The 21,012-nt window shown below is 36.2% G+C and overlaps 1 protein-coding gene across 2 annotated transcripts in view; it reads right to left on the bottom strand.

Annotated features, from left to right (window-relative positions):
• The window catches only part of LOC149567428 (uncharacterized), a 34,377-nt gene extending 13,964 nt beyond the window's left edge, over window positions 1-20,413 (bottom strand). The window contains exons 1-3 of one of the 2 annotated variants that reach the window (XM_089820613.1): window positions 19,614-20,413; window positions 17,992-18,152; window positions 17,817-17,877 (exon numbers count right to left, since the gene is read on the bottom strand). In XM_089820613.1, the coding sequence (XP_089676739.1) occupies window positions 17,817-17,877; window positions 17,992-18,152; window positions 19,614-20,186 (795 nt within the window). In that variant the 5' untranslated portion in view covers window positions 20,187-20,413. The remainder of the gene's footprint in view (window positions 1-17,816; window positions 17,878-17,991; window positions 18,153-19,613) is intronic. The other variant, XM_089820614.1, reaches the window with a different exon arrangement.
• Between the last annotated feature and the right edge of the window lie 599 nt (window positions 20,414-21,012).

The raw sequence follows: 21,012 nt of genomic DNA, 5'->3' as shown, positions 1-21,012 counted from the left end.
AACGCCCAAAATACTCATCAATTAAATATGTCGTTTGAAATAGGAGTCATATCTATTATTTCTCCATGTGACCAAATGCACTTTCCAAAAATAGAAAGGGTCCATCTCAATCAACACCAACTTACCACAAATAGTAGGTACACAAAACTAAGCCCAAACGAAGTCCAATCTGAGCCAAACGAAGACCAACATGTAGCTTACTGAATAGTGGAGAAGATAAGACCTTCCCAAGCCAAGCCACTGCCTCAGAAGACCCTCTATCCACAATGATTAGCCTACGAGGATCACAATAATAGGCTAATCCTTGAAACTCCAATGCTGGCAAAAATGAGGACATTACAGTCCTCCCTCCTCGAGATTGCTTGTCCTCAAGCAATCGAGCAACACAATGAACTCTAACCTCCACCTGGATCCCAAATCAAGAAGTGTGTGACATTCCTATCAACACTAAGCCAATTGCTAACCTGCATCATCGAGACCAGCCACATGTCCTGCAGCCTAACACCCAAAACTTGTGTAGATGATGTAGAAGTCAAAATGTCACCATAAGGCAACTCCATAAACGATCTATGCATCCTCTTCTTCACTGTATCCACCCACATAATATATATTGGACTAGAATCTTGATCATCACCAACAATCGTTGAAAAAGATGTAGCTACAGGCGAACCATATGTACTCATGCCAACTGTATCAACAATAGGTGTAGCCACATCAAAATATGTGGACAGGAACAATTCTAACTGCCGCAACAGAAAACTAAACCGAATCTACATTTGATGAAAACTCATAATCATCAACATGTACATCATCATCAGAAAACACAAAACATCAACAACTGCATGCATATTGCTAAATTCCTCCATAGATGGCTCAACCGACGTAGAAGTAGCCGCCAACACCGATATGACTATATCATCGCATGCTCCTATTCCCACTATCATCGCATCACCATCAAATGCATAATCCTGGGAACTCATGCCAACAACTGCATCATCCAACTCAACCTGAAATGAATTCTCATCACTCCACACCCATTCTAACCAACTCATGCAGTGTCTCAAAAGAAATGTCTCGCTCATCTGTAGCCGCAACTGTATCATCACTTTTTGCTCTTCGAAAAAGCGATATCACGCTTTGCTCAAATCTTGGATTCGAAATCAGTTGGGTCATCCGTTTGTGATTTTGATTCAACTCATTCACTAGCACATCCAACTATTTCACAATACCCCGTATTTCATTTTCTCCATCCCTAGGTGGAAAAGTACGCCCTCTGCGGGTATAATGAATACCAAACCTCTTGTCAGCATCCATAACGCTGAAAACCAAATCTCCAAAATAAAGCACCAATCAAACTGAGCCCAATTCCTGTAGGTTGGCAAAAAACCGCTCTGATACCACTGTAACAACCCCAGCTGGTTATAACTTACACAATCAGCAAATTTCTTTTATAATTCAATTGTTTGACATTTCGTCAAACACTTTGCAAGCAAGCTCTGATTGCTATAAATCAGAATTTGAAGTCAGCCTGTTATACTTTCAAACTATGTAATATAAACATGATTTTACAAATTAAGAACCTGGTCTTTGCCGTAGAATGTAATTACAAAGTCAAACCAAAAGCCACCTGGTCCAATTTCAATTTGGCGTTCACAGTCTACCCTTACAAATTTTGCCCAAAACTGATATAGAAATCACACAGAACATAAGAACCCTTGGCATTCAAGCTGTAAATCCAACACAATAAGTCTGATGCAAATCAAACAAATTAGGATATCTAGAATTACCAAACTCCAATTAGTAGACTAAACTCTCGCCCAGCAACAAAGAAATTATCATATTCAATTGTATAAATGCTCCTAAGCCACAATTATTATAGAAAGAGGAAACGATAATAGAACTCAAAAGTCTACAATACCTCAGATGTGGATTCTCAAAATTAAATCTACAATACTTCAGCAAGGGCACAAAAATCAGAACTCAAGAAAAGCCACAAAGGCAACAAAAGCAAATAAATATTCAAACATGCTTTTCTCAACAAATGGGCTTGTATGTATAACCTCTAGATTCCCTTTTGTTGCCAAAATGTAATTTCACTCAAGAAGCTTCACCACACAACATTAATTAGAAGTTTTCATTAGATTCTCTCACTTCACTTGGCTTAACTAATTAATAAATGGCTCTTTCTAATGATAACTCAAGTGAAATTATAAAGTTAAACTATAATTTTATAATAAGTCATTTAATAATTTAATAATAATTTAGCCACTAAAAATATAATAACTCCCAAAATACTCATCTTTTAAATATGTCATCTGAAATAGGAGTCATACCTATTATTTCTCCATGGGACCAAATGCACTTTCCAAAAATAAAAAAGGTCCATTTCGATCAACACCAACTTACCACAAATAGTAGGTATACAAAACTAAGCCCAAACGAAGTCCAATCTGAGCCAAACGAAGACCACCTTGTAGCTTACTGAATAGGGGAGAAGATAAGACCTTCCCAACCCAAGCCACTGCCTCAGAAGACCCTCTATTCACAATTATTAGCCTACGAGGATCACAATAATAGGCTAATCCTTGAAACTCCAATGCTAGCAAAAATGGGGACATTACAAGCCAACACCGATATAGAACCATGTCTGAGTTGAATACTTGTGAAGAATCAGGTTCTAGGAAAAAGGTCAATAAAGGACAGGGAACAAATATAATAGTCAAGCCATAGAATGTGGTTATCATTTCAGGGTTGAGACAAAATATAAATCAAAATATAGCCTTTCAAATATCTAGAATGCTGAAAGAGATAGTTAAAATCTAAGATTTACTCAATCTGAAAGTTTATGTTCAAGGGGAAAGAATCAGCAATTTTGAAGATAAGATCAATAGTTGGAAAAGTTAAAAAGGGTGGTAGATAAATGAAGACCCTAATTTTATAAATCAAGATTCCATCAAGCTGTCTTAAGTCAGAAAAAGAGGCCAAATAATCCAACTATATTTGTAAGCCCTCTAGAGAGGAGACCAAAAGAACGTTATTTGAGAAAAGAAAGATGGAGATCAAGACCAAGTGAAGGCAACCATCCCCCTCTAACAAATGCTCATGTAAAAAATCCTCTAACTCATCCATGTAGATCCCAAACAAAGTAGCAGATAGGGGGCAACCCTGTTTAACCCCAATGGTACTGGTGATAAAGCTAGAAAACCCACAAGAAGTCCTAAGATGGTCTTGTGGCCTCTAGTAGTCTCATAATGGCAGTCAAAAGAACCTTGGAGATGTCAATTTTACAAAGTCTCTGAAAAGGAGCCCAATATTGAACCATGTCAAATGGTTTGCAGAAGTCCACAAAGAAGCAATATTGTAAAGTTTCTGCAAATTCTAAGTAATCAGATCTGAGATAATACCTTTCTATATGGTTGTTGTTTTGATCTTCCTTCTATCTGACCTTGAAATGAGATGTCAATATTAATTGTTATTCTGAAATATATTTGTTTCAGCAAGTATTCGATTTGTGGCAGAGTTGCTTAAAAGAGCAAACTTGATATTCTATTGTGTGCTCTTTAACTACAACCACACCTTACTCATATACCATAACCAAAGGGCATGCCCCTTAAAGGGATGACCCTATCTAGGTCGGCCCACAATGCTCTCTCATAATCGACACCTAGAAGGAGATATAGTTTAACAAACAAACATAACTAAATTTAGTTAAGGTTAATGCTAACATATACTCATCACAATAAATCGTCGATCATGCCTAGACAAGGTGCAATGTGTTAATAAGCCTTTAGACGGAGATTACATGAAAGATGAAGTCTATACAATCTGCACAGTCAGACCAGTATGATTATTGTAGTTATAGTTTTAACACTCCCTCTTAACATATCTAGCATCATCAATTATGATGAAAAGGTATAGAATGATACTCTATATCTATCTGAATCTTCTTAGCATGTGGTATCATTGAACACATGATACTATGTCATATTACTATATTTGTGATATGACAAATCACTGATACTAGTGATAACAGTATTGCAATGAATACCATATACAGGATAACATCCAGAGAATAATTAAATTCTTCATTTATCCAAGTTGTGACTCGTAGGTACTGGCATTCCTATATTACAATATGATCCTGAATTAAGATCTACCAGAACACAAGACAAACTCCGAAGAATAATAAAATTCTTCTTTTATCCAAATTGTGACTCATAGCCATAACAATGTCTAGATCACAATGTGATCTTGAACTCATCTAGATCTAACAGTAGATCTCTACTGTTTAGCACATTCTCTAAGAGATCGTCACCTCTAAAATAATGAATACAAATGGTGGAGCCCATAACAGTCAATAGCCTAACAATAAAATTATTTTATTAGTAATTTAAAAAATAAAAACAAATTACAATTCAACCATATCAAGTCTTTTCCTGAAGTGATCTATCTTCACTCGAGAGAGAGGTTTGGTAAGAATATTTGTTGTCTGATATGCAATGCAAATGTATTCTAATTTTACAGTATTCCTGTCTACCATATCTCTTACATAATGGTAAAGAATTTCGATATGTTTGGATCTATCATGAAAAATTAGATTCACAAAAAGCTTGATTGAACTCTGATTATCACAATGAATAATCATAGGATTTATGGCTTGACCAAATAATCCCACAAGTAACTTTCTAAGCCAAACTACTTCTGGAGAGGTCAACTCTACTGCAATGTATTCGGCTTCTGTGGAACTTTGTGCTACTGAAGACTGCAATCTGCATATCCATGATATCATTGTTGAGCCTAAACTGAAATAGCATCCTAAAGTGCTTTTCCTGTCAGTAACACTTCCAGCCCAATCTGAGTCTGTGTATCCATGTAGGTCCAATTCAACTTTCTCATACTTGAGCCCCAGGTTAAGAGCGCCTTGTAAGTTTCTCATGATGTATTTGACTGCAACTAGGTGAATCTCCTTTGGCTCACACATAAACTGACTTAATGCATTAATAGCATAGCAATATCAAGTCTTGTATTTATCAAGTACATAAGGGACCCAATCATCTGTCTGTAAAGAGTAGACTCTATGGAAGGTGAGTCTGTTGCTACTTCCTTAAGTTTATGTAAGTTAGTCTCCATGGGAGAAGACATAGGCCTACTATTCCACATTCCAAATCTCTTCAAGATGTCTAATCTATACTTTCCTTGATTGAGTATGATGTTAGAATTTTGCCATACTTCCAATCCTAGGAAGTAATGGAGTCTTAAATCTTTCCTCTCAAATTCTTTGATTAGATCTTTCTTGCATTGATCTATGAGATGATCATCACCTATTATTAGTAAATCATCAACATATAGTATCAAAATTACAATATCATCTTTATCCCTTTTATGATATAGATTTGGATCAGCTTCATTCTTGGAGAATCCTAAGCCGGTGAGATACTTATCAATTCTTTCATACCGTGCCCTTGGAGCCTATTTAAGCCCATAAAGAGCTTTCTTGAGCCTACAGAAAAAAAATTAGGTTTATGAGTTTCAAATCCTTCAGGTTGCTCCAAATATATCTCTTCTGTAATCTTTCCATTCAGAAATGTTGTTTTTACATCCATCTGATGTACTTTTCATCCCTTCAATGCTACAATAGCTAGGACTGCTCTTACAGAGGTGTATCTGGCAACAGGAGCAAAGGTTTCTTCATAATCAATCCCTTCTTTCTGAGAGAATCCCCTGGCCACGAATCTGGCTTTGTATTTGTTGGTGTAATTAAATATTCACTAATTACACTTACTTGAGCTTACTTAGGATAATGCATTGCATAGTAGTTTGTGATTGAGACACTTGGGAGTTTGCACCTCAATTAAACACATGGTGTAGGAGAATTCCACTCTGGGTGGTCATAGTTGTTATCTCATTCCACCTTTAGTGTACTTATCACATTATCATCATCACACATACTTCATTGCATAATGGAGGATGGTCCACCTTTGGTGGACATGTGATTCCACCTTGTGTGGGTGATAGCTTATCTTCTCCTTATCATTGTCTCTTATTGCCTCTCTTATATAAGGAGGCCTATTATGTACATTTCAAATCAATCTACTGGATGTCAATCAAGTCCATTATCAATAATAGCATTCTTGCATCTTCATGCAATTGTCTTGCCAATCTCTTGTGGAAGTAATCTTGATCTTTCATTTGATCCTTAGGGTGTTGTAGAGTCACCTAAAACTCTAACATGGTATCAGAGCTCTCATTGTGTGAAGACCTCTTCTCAAGAAGTGCAATCTTGGCTTGACTCATTGTTGGTGCAGCATTTGGCAATTTGGACATCACAATTTGGAGGAAATTTCGGGAGTCATATTTTAACCTTCTATTGCAGGTGAAAACTGAAGCTTGTTGATGCAAATCAGAGGTTGGCATCATATAGAGGAGGTCCAAGAACCCCTAAATCAAATTTTGTTTCAACCAAATCAAACATTTGAGGCCAAATCTAGAGCCATTTGATTTTTGAAGGTGCGGCGGTGGCGATTTAGAGAAAATAATTTCAGAGGCGATTTTCAAACAACGATATCTCCCTCATACGGACTCCTTTTTCTAAGCAATTTTTTTTGTTTTGGGGTAGAATTTCACAATCTACATAGTGGTGCAGGTGATTTTGGATCTCTATCTCTGAATTTTTCTGAAAATTGCAAATCCCATTTTTTACAACTTTCAAGGCTTTGTTTGGGCACATCCGGTAACATTTTCAGGTGCAATTTTTTTTAAAAGTGCATGGATTTTCCTCTACTTTTCAGATCTGTAAGTAGATTTCAGTGATTTGGAGCGGACATATCACTTTTAGAAATAGGCCTTTTTTGGTTATATTTGCACTTGGTGAATACTTGGATTTCAATTTTCTTAATTGAGTCAGTAATTTGAAGGAGTTATCAATTGATTTCAGTCATCATTGGATTTCATTATGGATTTTTCAAAAGTTCTTTTACTCACTCCATATAACTATCATGAATGGAAACAAGCAGTCTCTACTCAGTTGATGAGTACTAGATTGCTTAGAATGATTCTTGGACATAATCTAGAACCAGTTACAGGTGTTGAAGAAAGAAGGAAATGGTTTGATAGAAGGGATAAAGCACTTGGCTCTCTTAAATCTACCATCTCCAATGATTTGTTATATCATATTGTATCCTGCACACATCCTCATGATGTCTGAACTACATTGGAAGGAATCTTTGGTAAACCTAATAGAATAAGAAAATTCAAATTGGAGAATGAGCTTATTGGCCTAAGTCCATATGATTTTGACAATATTCAAGACTTTTTCTCTAAGTTTAATTCCATTAGATTGGAGTTTTTCTAATTGTGGCATTACTAAAGATGATAAGCAATTAATATTATCTATTCTTTCCAAACTAGGTCCTGAATATTCAATCTTTGTTTCCACATTTTATGCTACCATGGATGCTCTTGGTAGTGCATACAAAATGACTTCTCTTGATGAATTTGCAACTCAGCTCACAAGGGAACAAGCAAAGTTAGCACACATGGGTCAATTGAAGCCTTTAAAGCATCAAGCATTGGTTGTGATAGGACTCTAAATTCTAGTCTCCATTTTTGTACACGCTCCTATCACTTTGTTATCCATGTCATGTCAGCCAATGTAAGTGTCATGGTTATTATGGTTAATCAGAAAGATACAGCCAGGAGATGCCTATGTTTGAAATATATATATATTCAAGTCCATGATTAAATTAATACGAAGAAAAGTAATAATACTGATGTGAAGGCTAATAAGAGGAGTGAATAGAACAAACAAACAGAACCAATACATCCTTTGTTATCCACTATAGTTTTAGAAATCTGAGATGGAATATTAGTTTCATGGAGCTTATCAGAAATCTATATCCTTTCAAAGAGTCTTTGCAATGTGCCTATTGTTTAGGAAAAGCTTACTAGAAAATCCTTTCTTTGTGCTGTATAGCATAATGCTGCAAATTGAGTTGTTTGTCATTTGAACCAAAGTTATAGTACTGGATTATTGTAACACTCTAAACAGTTTATAAGCATCATCTAATCTGCCTGTTGTACACAGACCATCAACAAGTAACCCATAAGTTATTAGGAACAAATCAAGATTCCGACATTTTTATGAAGAAGTCATAAGCTAAATGAACAAGATCGGGCCTGCACATTAAGTTTATTAGAGAATTGAATGAAACTGTGACAGGATCAAAGCCTGCTCTATGCAACAATAAGGTAGAAATGTTTGAATAAAGGAGGAGTCTGCATTTTCAAAAGAAACGATAAAGTTGAAGGCCTGATAATGATGAAGCCAAACATATTGCTGAAGATGAACCCTTGAATATGATGCCCAATAGAAGACATGTTTTTGTGAAAATTTTCCAGATCTTATCACACGAATACCATAGTGTGACTACCCAAATCGTTGGATGCATCCATTTTGTAGAAGACTTAATCTATTCAGCATCTGTCAATAAGAAAGAAAAGTAAAAGTAGAAGCGGGGACATGAGTTATGGTCTGAGCCTAAGCCCTCGTCTCGTCACAAACACAGCTATGGAAGCAGAGATAGGTTCAGAAATCAATGCTTGCTTTTTCCCACCACTCTCCTTGTGTGAAATATTGCCCGTGGAAATGGACCAAAGGATCTTCGAGTACCATTTGAATAGTTTGGAATGGTAAAAGGTGTTTATCGTCCAAAATTTTTTTTTTTACTAGAATACACGATGAATTCCACATGTAGAATGACAGCTTCAAATTTTACGCTTGGAATGCGTCCATGGAGATTCGACCCATTAATCCAGTATAACATCAAGGAGCCACGCTAGTGGACAAAGCAGAATTTTTTGAGGTTTCAACGTCATCGGGAATCTTGTAACTTCGAAGGGCCTCATAAAAGATATAATATTGGCAGCAAACATATCAGCAAAATGAATAAGAGCTTCCTATTATCGATCAAGGTCATTTGATTCTTCAAAGGGCTACAGTTATAATAATGGAGATTATCGCATATTAAAGAGATGACTTAATCATAAACCTATGATAATTAGGGTGAAAGGGCACGTTGTTTAAAGTTAGGACTTTTCATTTGCATATAAATATAAAGATGCAAAGAAGGAAACAAGAATATATCCGAACATTTAGATTGAGAAGAGGCATTTCATATTTATATTTTATTGTAAGGAGGAATAAGAGTTCAATATGATTTTAGAATAAAATTCAATTATTTCATTATTATACAATTATTTTATTTTAATAGTAAAATAAAAATGTTCTTTGTTTATCATTAATGGCACGGAGATTTAAAACTACAGGCGAATCGTCCCTCATAATTATATTTTAAAATTTTGTATATGATTTTGTTATCAGATAAGTGGACATGGTCAATTAAGCATTTTAAATTTGATCATCATAGGTGTTGTGAAATATTTAATTGTTTCCACAGCTGTGTCCGGTTTGTCTCAGTGGAGTTAAAATTCAATCTGGACTAATTTAAGATTGCATCATAATTGGTCTGTCGCATCTAGATTATCAAAATTATTGGCAGTAGAAGTGCATTGAACATTATGAAGTTGTATGTAAAAATTCTCTGAAGTTGACTCTATCGCCCGGATGAGCAAAGGCACTGGTCTTTTTGTTGAAGTCAAAAAATCAATATATTCCTCCTGCAAGCATCAAATTCATTATTTACAAAATTTATACAGAACATTCAATCATCAAGTATTCAGCATCTAGTTTTAGTTTCATTCTGATCGAGTTCAAGGACCTTGCCAGCCGAGGAACTTGCAAAGTTTAAATTCGCTATAAGAAAACCCTTGAATTGAGTAGTCAGTGTTCAAGGTGAAGGTTAACCCGCCTGGGTGTAGCGGAGCCCGAAGTGCAGGAGAATCTAAGCGATTTCCGTTCGTTGGCCAGAATTGATTGAGAAATCCTATCGGAGAAGTGGCAGGCTCTTGGATTTCCAATCTGCGGTTTTGGGAACCAACAGATTGCAAATGACTCCTCTCCAAAGGCTCCCAAAGGAAAGGGAAACAAACAACACAAGGTGATGACTCTCCTTCACAACATAATATTGAATCCAAGGCCTCTTCAAGAGAGGAATCATCTAGAAGAAAGAGAGATAAATGTGATTATTGCAAAAAGTTAGGACATGATGAGCATAAATGTTTCCATAAGAAGATTGGTACTCTTACTCACATTCTTCAAAAGAACAATATCCAGTTGCCCTCATCAGTGTCTTCTCCTTCTTCTCAATATCAGGCAGCTGCTACATCTACATCATCATCTAGAGGCAAAGGACAAGCACTCATTGCTTTCACACATCCTAAGCAAGGTAAATGGCTTCTTGATTCAGGTGCATCACATTACATGGCATCTTCTATGGATAAGTTTTCTTCTATTGAGCCTTGTACTTCTCCACCTATATTGATGAGTAATAATACATACATGAATGTTTGTGGGAAAAGTTTTGTTCCTGTGGGAGAGGGTACATTTAATGATGTTCTTTGCATACCATCCTTGACCACTAATCTCCTTTCCATTTACCAAATTACTCATGGGGCACAAGGTAAAATTGTTGAGTTCACTCCTGATTATGTCTATATTAGGGACATGAAGACTAGAGATGTCATAGCTATGGGAGTTGTCGATCATACATCACGCTTGTATTCTTTTGCAAATTTTGTTGATAATGATGATGATATTCATGATGTACCTAACCCTTTATCAAGGGTGAATAATTCATGTGAGGAGAACATTGGACACTTGAATCATTGTGTTCTTGAGACTAGTGTTGAACTTCCTACTCCTCCACCTCTTGCTTCTTCAGACATGAGTTCTACTATTCAGCAAGATGATCTTTATGCTTCAGATCTTGCAATGTGGGATGAATTCCTAGATGCTCTTTCGGATGAGTCATAATACAGATTTGGCTAATACATCTGAGGAGGTTTCTCTTTGAGATACTTCTTCACCTTCTTTGGAGATTGGATTTCCCAACTCTTCATGTGCTCTTAGTTTTTCACATCTCATAGGTCAGCTTGATGGTGTGACAGAATCTTTGAGCTTAAAGACACCTATTTAGTCTTCAGAGATGCATACATGGAGACCTTCTTCCTCCTTCCTCACTTTTTACACGGAGTGGCTTCTTCATTATTTGATGTATTTATTTCTTCCTAAGGGGAAACATGTTTCTTGTAGGTATTAATTTATATTTTGCTTGCAGGTACTCTTCATCTATATTGGAGCTTCTTCATTATGGGGGGGATATCATGTCTCCTTATTTCCTTCCTATGGGGGGATCATTCTTTGTATATACCTGATGTATGCAATTTTTGGGGGGCCTTGAGTACTCCATCCATCCATGCATCTTGTTTTCATCTCTCTTTTTGGAGGAGGGTTTTTCCCATGAGATTTTCTCTCTTTCTCCACTTTATGAGAGATTACATTTCATGTATTGTATTGCATATTGTACATGGGTACCTTAAATTAGCCAAGTAGTCAGGACCCATCTTGCATTGTGAGTTTAAGTGCATTCCCCTAAATTGCACTTAAGGGGCGTTGTTGGTGTAATTAAATATTCACTAATTACACTTACTTAAGCTTACTTAGGATAATGCATTGCACAGTAGTTTGTGATTGAGACAATTGGGAGTTTGCATCTCAATTAAACACATGGTGTAGGAGAAATTCCACTCTGGGTGGTCATAGTTGTTATCTCATTCCAGCTTTAGTGTACTTATCACATTATCATCCCCATCATCGCACATACTTCATTGCATAATGAAGGATGGTCCACCTTGGTGGACATGTGATTCCAACTTGTGTGGGTGATAGCTTATCTTCTCCTTATCATTGTCTCTTATCGCCTCTCCTATATAAGGAAGCCTATTATGTACATTTCAAATCAATCCATTGGATGTCAATCAAGTCCATTATCAATAATAGCATTCTTGCATCTTCATGCAATTGTCTTGCCAATCTCTTGTGGAAGTTATCATGATCTTTCATTTGATCCTGGGGGTGTTGTAGAGTCACCTAAAACTCTAACAATATTTTTCAATGCTATCGTCAGCAGCATGCTTGATTTTAAATATCCAATCGAAAAAACAACAGATTTTCCTTCAGGTCTTGGAACAATTTCCCAAACATTATTCTTCATAATGGATTGGTATTCTTCTATCATGGCATCCTTCCAAGCTATATGTTTAATAGCATCTCAAACATTGGTTGGTACTGATTTAGACAAATCATTCATGTTTGTTGCATAACTAGAAAATCTTTTGGGTTTTTGCTTTCTCTAAATGTTCCAGATGGTGCAACGAAGTCTTGTGCTTCCTCTACTGTCTTAATGGCCCAAAGTGGTCTTTTCTTAGAATTTTGGGTTTCTTCAAGATTGAGGTTTTGAATTTCATCTTCAATTTCTTCAATGTTCTCCCTTTGAGACTCAAATTCAGTATTTTCTTCAGAACTAGGTAAGGGAGAGGGTTCTTCAGAACTTAGAGCTCTTTTGAATGCTAAATCTTCTTCAAATATTACATCCCTACTAAGTTTAATATTTTTCTAACCAAGTATGAAAATCCTATATGCTTTAGATATTTCACTATACCCAACAAAAATACCTTTCCTCCCGAAGGGTTCTAACTTAGTTCTCTTTTCTTTTGGAACATGTATATATACTGGACACCCAAAAATCCTAAGATGACTTATATTAGGTTTAACCTTAGTAAAGACTTCTTCGGGAGTTTTATCTCTAAGGTAGGAGTGACAATTTTTGTTTTCAAATATAGATAACAGTACAAGAGGCTTCTACCCAAAGATAATATTCTAGATTTTGATTAAATATCATAGCTCTTGCAGCTACTATAATTGTCCCATTCTTCCTTTTTGCTACCGCATTTTGTTGTAGGTTATGAGGAACAGTAAACTCCCTCTTAATTCCTATTTCTTTACAAAACTCTTTAAACAAATCTGACGTATATTCCCCTCCATTATCGGTCCTAAGAGTTTTAATTTTATGTCCTGATAAGTTTTCAATTAAAGTTTTAAATTCTTTAAATCTCTTAAGGATTTAACCATATCCTGTGTACACTAGTGAAATACCCATCAAGTCATGAACCGTGACAAGTGTGATAGCTGCAATATTTGTAGACAAGCACAATATGGATAAATTGCACATCATGGCAGGAAGTGTGGTTGATCTACGAAGAAGTTAGCCCAGTCAAGCATTCAAATATATATACAACAACAGTAATCGAAGATGTACAAAGTTATATGTTGCGGAGTTGATTCAATCTGCCTGCATATAGGAGTTACACAACACAAAAACAAATAACATACACACAATGGTACCAATCCTAATAGCAGTGTTGATGGAAAGATAAAGAAATAGATGAGTTAGAAGCAAATATGTTGTACAAGAAGCAAAAGAAACTAGATCACAGTGAAGAGGATTTCAAACAAAGGAAGTGCCTTAAAAGGAGATAGACAAGCAAGCCAACATGTGTGAAGTGAAAATTATTGGGATGAATACAAAGGTGAAAAAATATGCAGATCGACCACCTTCTCATTCCCATGAAACACAATCAATCATTGGAGATTTATAAATGAAGACTTTCCTAGTATCACCTAAAAGCATGGATGGACTTACCACTGGAATCAGACATGTATCCTCTGTGTGTGTCTATTGGAGTTGGGAAGTTCTTATCAGAAATATATTGTTGGCAATCCATCTCAATGTAGACACTATCGGGAGTCTTATGTAGCTAGAGACAATGGCAAGAAGCAAATTTGGCACGTCCATGCACGCTTGAAAGCTTCTAAATATGCATGTGTGGCATTTGTGTTGTGGAAACCTATAGTTAATAGTTTGACCATATATGAAGAAATCACAATAGGAAGACATCCAGTGGTAATTGACACTGATGAAATTAGATGGGCATGCTGTATACGTCTAGCAAAAGATAGTTAAACCCGATGGCAGCAGATGTTAATGAAACCCAAATTGAAATACAAAAATCTATCATATACATCTCAGGAAAGAAGTGTGGCACGAGTTAATCAATTGAAGGCTCAAACTATTATTAATGACCATCTACGTCAAAAATGGGTGTCGTTAGGAGTAACTAATTAAGGATGTGATTGATATCAAAGTCTTCTATCATTACAAGTTCAAAACAATTAGGAGTATTTATTTCTAAGGTTGATTTCATTTTAGAAACACCAAAGTTTAATTGAAAGTTTCATATAATGATCGGGAAATTAAAATGTGAAGAGTTTCAATTTAGTTATGAAGGGAAGTATTCTTTCAATTTGAAAAGACACCCTCTCTTTTATTCTCAAGTATATAAATAAGGAGTGATATAAAAAATAACAAGACATATTCAACATTCCAAAGAAGAAATATTCATATATTCATTTGTAAGGAGGAACAAGGAGCGAAAATATGGCTTTGTAATATGAATTCAAAAAAAAATTAATATTGAAATAAAAGGCCCTTTGTTTATTTTTACTAAGGGCATGGAGATTTATACTGCAGTTGATTTGTCATTTGTAATTATCTTTAAATTCTATAAGCAATTTCAATGTTTGATAAGTAGACAGGGTCATTTATGGCATTTTAAACTCAATAATTATAGATATAGTGAAATATTGAATTGTTTCGGTATTTATATCCAGTTTGTCTCCCCACCTTGAGAGTTAAAGTGCAATCTGGATTAGTTTAAAATTGCATATATATTCTTGATCCGTCGCGATTGGATTATTAAATTGTTTGTAGTTCAAGTGCATAGAACTTTATAAAGTTGTACATGATAATCTTCATTGTAGTTGACTTTGTTGCCCGGATGAGCAAAGGCAGTGGTCTTTATATTATAGAAGTCAGAAAATCTATATCTTCCTTCTACAAGCATCAAATCCATTATTGACAAATATTATACAAAACATTCATTCAATTCAAACATTCAGCATTCAGTTTCATCTTGATCAAGTTTGAAGACCTTGCCAACCAGAGAACTCGCAAAGCTTAAATTCGTTGTAGAAAAGCCTTGGACCAAGTAGTCAACATTTGAGGTGACAGTTTACCCGCCTAGGTGTAGCAAAGCCTGAAGTCAGGGGAATCCAGAAGTATTCCCATTCGTTGGCCAGCACTAATTGTGGAATCCTATTGGAGAAGTGGCAAGCTCTTGGATTTCCAATCTGCAGTTTTGGGAACCAACACCAGTAAACACACCTTCAAACACACGTTGAACTTGCTTTCAACATTGCAACCCAATAAATGTCCCAATTGCAGATAGAATTTTTCTTTATTTCACTTTTAACTGATCTTGAATTTACGATACCAAAAACAAATATGATTAAAACAACTGAAAAGGAAAACAAGGTGTTGTGAACATTTATTTCTCCACCGCAACATATTGAAGTTGAATAGGCATGCGTAAAAAAGAAACAAGAGTCGACGATTACCATGAGTTGAGACTCCTCCATTAGTGACAGCATCTCCAAAACATGCGCAGAAGAATGACAAGTCTCTACTGTCAAGGCTAACTCATTGCATATTTGGCATTCATTTGTTTTATGTATTTTCTTGGCCCCATGCTGAAAAACAAATACTTGACGTTCTTTTTCATGATTGAGGATCCAGTCAGACAGCATCACTGAATCTCCTACAGCCATGACCCATCAGCCCTTGATCTTGGTCATACTTAATGATGTTGTATCGGTTGCAGTCTCTAATAACTTTAGTGTCCTTGAAGTGAACCTCTGGATCAGCAATAGATTCCATTTCTTTTGTAACATATTCGAAGCACAGTTATGTGAGCGAGATACTACCATTACGGAGAATGGTTTATATCAAAAATATAAACCTCACGATAATTATTTTGGGCAGATTGTTTGAAAAACAGTCCCCGAAACGAGGCTCTTGACCATGATATTCATAGTAAATCGGCTCCAAAGGGACGTCGGCTGCAAAAGTAACTTTAAGCTTCGATGGCTTTGCTCCAGCATGATCCAGATCATCAAATCATTCTCCTTCGATAGTCTGATGGAGGTAGGATGGGATCATAAATGACAGCAGGAGATAGAATGACTGCCTACAATAATGCTACGACAATGCAGGACTGAAGCAAATAGATAAGTAAAATCCCTTGATTCACACAAGCTAAAAGGAAGAGTTAACACAATAGTCTCCATCAACTGCAGTACTTGATTGTAGGAGAAAAATCACACTACATAGAATGATCACAATACACGTTGTACATAAAAGATGCTCAAAGACTATGTCGAGGAACCAAAAGGATAACATCCATTATGCTCCAATGAACTGATGGCACAATATGAATTTCACTGATAAAAGGCCAACACTCACTTCGTATGATTATGAAGATAGAATGCATCAACCTTCAAAACAGAGAGCTCTCCCAATAGAGCAATCTTCATCGCATACAAATTCCCTAGTGAAGACTAGAACACAAGAGAAACTGCCTTATTGTCGTTATCGAACCTGCTTTGATACCATGTTAATATTTTGCTCAGAAAATAATGATAAACAGCAATATGAAAATATAAAAATGGCACAAAAGGATACCAGCAACTTTATCCTAGGAAAATCCTTCCGCTTGAAGGGAAAAACCCAGCCACGCCAGCAAAGTATTTCTCTTATTGATAACAAAAATGTTCAAGTACAATGCTTTCACTTGATGCAATCCATATATAAAGAATAGAGAGACTCTTCATTACACAACTAAAGGTCTCTTCATTTTCCAACTAAAAACTCTTCAGAATTTCCATAGGCATGCCTCTTTGCATGACGAATGACACGTCCCTTTATATAATATTATTTCATATATTATTACATATGTCTTCTTCAGCTGAAGTCATAACGATCATATTTCTATTTCATAAAATCAGAGATAAAGATCTCTATCGCAACTACAATCTTCAACAGTCATGACTGATCAATAACACTAAATCTTTGTAATTTTTCACGCCTTCCAAACTTTATGCAAAGAGAACTAAAATTTGCATATATTATTATATTTGATAATTGCAATTTCTAAGATGACTGCAATAGATGTAAACTGCTATCGTTTTGAATTTGAATCATGATAAATCATTCGGGTGATGCAAGGAGAAGACAAGAAAGGGCAACTAGAATTCCCCCCATGATATTTGATAATTGCGATTTCCAACATGACTGCAATAGATGTAACCTGCTATTGCTTTGAATTTGAATCATGATAAATGACAAAAATTACAATGTAATACAACATGGCATGATCAAAATAATATTTGTAGCATATATGTGTGGGTATTTGAGATGGTTTGGGCCAAAAAATTCTTATAATCCAAACACTTTTAAAGTCGTCCTAAATATTATATCTTAAAATGCTTATTTTGCTTCATAATTTTCTCTTTGGTCTAAAAGATTTTCTTGAAGTCTCAAGGGCTTCACATGTGTAATGTTAAAAAATAAAAATGAAAAAGCTTGAATTCTATAAGGTGAAAGCCTTGAAACTTGAAGGTCTGTGGCTTTTACAAAAGTAAAACCATTCGTAAAATGAGCATATGCTCACACAATATAAACTAAAAGTCTCAGTTGGCTTTTACATAGATACTTCAAAAGAAGCAAAAGTATATCCCATTCCCAGAACAGATGTAGTATGTGAGTACGCACATGCAAGACAGTGCACTTTGTAAAGTACACAGCAGTTAACTCAAAACATGAAAAATACTTCAATAAATAAGAACACCGATACTGAAGTGTACTTATATTGTTTGATTTGAAGCATACAAATAAAATGCTCACCAGTAACACCTGCCATGGAGGAAGGTCCCAGATTGCACAAAATGATTTCAGAATCTCACTGCTGTAGATAAAAAGGCAAATGTACTAGGGGCTGTCATTACAAAGAAAGAAATAAATGATATCAAAATTCTCTTTACAAAATTTATTCAAATAAACAAGTGGGCCAGGAGCAAACTATTGATTTGCAGAATTTGCAACTTCTGAAGTTGACTTCTCTGTTTCGTCTATTTCTAGATTCCTTAAATATTGGAACTTGAAATTTCTGAGCTCTTCTAGCAATTCATTAAGCTGTGACTGATCTCCTCGTGCTATAAGTGCTTGTGGTATTCCTCTTTCCTGTTGAAACGCAGTTCAACAGTGACATGTCAACAAACATACCAAAACAAATTATATCACAAGTTTGATTACTCAAACAAAGACTCCATATAACTCTTCCAAACAAAAGTAAAGAACATATCAACTTTTGCTCGCTCAGAATTCAATAATTTAAGGAGCTCAAAAAAAAAAATTAAAGAAGCAAAGTCCAAAAACCTGCTGTAATTTTTAACAGAGTACATTGATATAGAGGAGACAAAGTTTAAATCCCCTCAGCACATCAAGCATCCTACAACCCAGAGAGTGTCCTAGGTGCATGGGCAATGAAGCTAGCCATGTTAACACAACCTACAAAGGGCTTGAGAATTGACACCCCTGTTTGTGTCTTCGAATACTTTTGGTTCAGTGATTTGCTTTTAGAAATGATTTGAGGACGAACAACTCGGCAATGTTATGTAAGAGTAAATTAGGAAATACAAACAACCTGCTCTCCATCTTATGTTGAGTACGAACCAAAATATGAAGGCAAGCAACCTGCAGTACATCTTATGTTTATTTCAGTGTAAATGGGTATCATTGCTTGTATCTTCTTAAGTTGAAGAAAGTTTAAATGTATTTTTGCCCACTGGATATAGCTTGCTGAAGGGTAAGTCAGCTTACTCTGGTAGTTATGTATATGGAATTCCAATTAATCCAGTTATATATATAGAAATTATCCATAAGCAAATAGTGAAGTTCCATCATTCAGAAACCAGAAAAAAAGCTGACCTCGAACAACACCAAGTTGAAAACAAAATTAATTCCGAATGCTTTTAGATACTTGTGTGCTAAGTGGGTCTCCTCCCTTAAAATTATTATCCCCATACGCGAGGAAAACTGTCGTTACAGTAATCACCACTCGTGGAGTACATCTTAACATGATTGAAGCATGGACGATTCAAATCCCAGAAAACAAATTAAAAGTCTAGTTATAACAATCTCATCTAACTCTATATAATTGGCTTGATATTTTTGATTTGAACGATGTTATAATGTTGTTACAGGATGCCTTCTCAGATTCGGCAAATAAGATGCAACAATGAAATCATAACTACGACAAACTGCAACTTTTAATAATTCATGCCAAGTACAGCAGACAAGGAGTTAAGATTCTGGATAATAGGTTGGTAAAGCATACAATGTAACCAGCCTATGTTTCCATGGGAATATCAACAAAGCATAGTGCAGATAAAACAGAGAAAACAATGCTGTAGTTTTCAAATTTCAATGCCGACTGGAGTAATGTCGTGTTTTCGGGTGATAAAATCACAATTTCTGACAGCGTTCCAGATTTATGACGAGATTGAAAATAATTGGCTGGCGCGGCAGTCTGAGGCGTGATGACTTGCAAACTTTTCCAGATATTTACAAACAACTGTAAACTAAAAACAAAAATGCATTATCGCAGGATATAATTGAAAGAGTAGAAAAGGAGAAACGTACCTCGAGATAAAGGAGGAGCGCAGCGGAATTGGTTGTGAGACGCCAGGCCTTGTGAGGAGTTGTAGATTGAACGGGGTAAGAAGCGTTAGCATTGGTGTCTATGGAAAACCTTTCCCTTTCTCTCCTGGCTTGAGCCATCATCTTCTTGGCTCTGATCTGCTCCATGTATTTGGCTCTCACACTGTCCCCTCTGCCCATCACCTCTTCCAGCATCTGCTTCTTCGCCAACCTTTCCTTGCCCTCTATCAAAGTTCTATTTTGCAACTCGGGAGGATCGTAAACCCCAAGACTACGTACAACCTCAGTAGCATTCACTTCACCAGAGCAAGAACTGGTACAGGCAGAGGTGGGAATGAGATTGCTCAAGTCACTTTGGCCATCAGAAGAAGAAGTAGAGTCAGTTAAAGAGATTGCATTTGAGGGTGTCCTCTGAATAAAGGAGAGCATGTCAAAGATGACGGCCCTTATGGGGAACCTCGTGGTGCTGTTGCCGTGGGCCGCTGTGGAGTACCTCTGGTAGACATTATTCCCAACTGCGCCGAGCCACCTCTCGAAAGGCGGACTGATGGCCATCAACTGGACAAAGGGCTCCTCGAATAGCGAACAAAATTTAGTGAACAGTTGTTACTGAACAACCTACCATCAGATCTCTCCTCTGAACAAGGATAGGAAACTCCGTAGTTAAGCGCTTAGGCTGGAGTAGTATTCGGATGGGTGACCTCTCGGAAAGTCCCCGTGCTTCACCCCTGTGAGCATCACCTAGATCCAATGAATGAGTGCTGAGTGTTCCATTCATTCTCATGAGAGATAGATTCACTTGAATCATCATAAAACATGGTCAATGAGTTTGACTGAAAAATCACACAGTTAAATTCCGATAGCAATATCACAATTTGACTTGTTGAGAAAATTATCTTCTATTTATCAATTGATGAGCTTAAGGGGCTTTCTAATGAATGGCTCATAAGGCACAACACTTGGTGAAGGTTTTTCAAATGGGGTTGCAAGCTTTGGGTTTAACCATGGAGGAAACTTCATAGTTAAGTGCGCTTAGGTTGGAGTAGTACTAGGATGGGTGACCTCCTGCGAAGTCTCGCTGCTTCACCCCTGTGAGCATCACCTAAATCCAATGAGTGTTAAGTGTTCTATTCATTCTTATGAGAGATGGATTCACGTTGAATCACTACTCATGAAACATGGTTAATGAGTTTGACTGAAAAATCACACAATTAAATCCCGATAGCAATATCACAATTTGACTTGCTGTGGAAATTATCTCCTACTTATCAATTGATGAGCTTAAGGGGCTTTCTAATGAATGGTTCATAAGGCACAACACTTGGTGAAGGTTTTGCAAATGGGTTTGCAAGCTTTGGGTTTAACCATGGAGGAAACTCCG

This window comes from Cupressus sempervirens, chromosome 3 (genome assembly GCF_028749045.1).
Source record: "Cupressus sempervirens isolate cs-2001-9-10 chromosome 3, ASM2874904v1, whole genome shotgun sequence".
Classification (NCBI taxonomy): Eukaryota; Viridiplantae; Streptophyta; class Pinopsida; order Cupressales; family Cupressaceae; genus Cupressus; species Cupressus sempervirens.
This window is presented reverse-complemented; position numbering and strand designations above follow the sequence as displayed.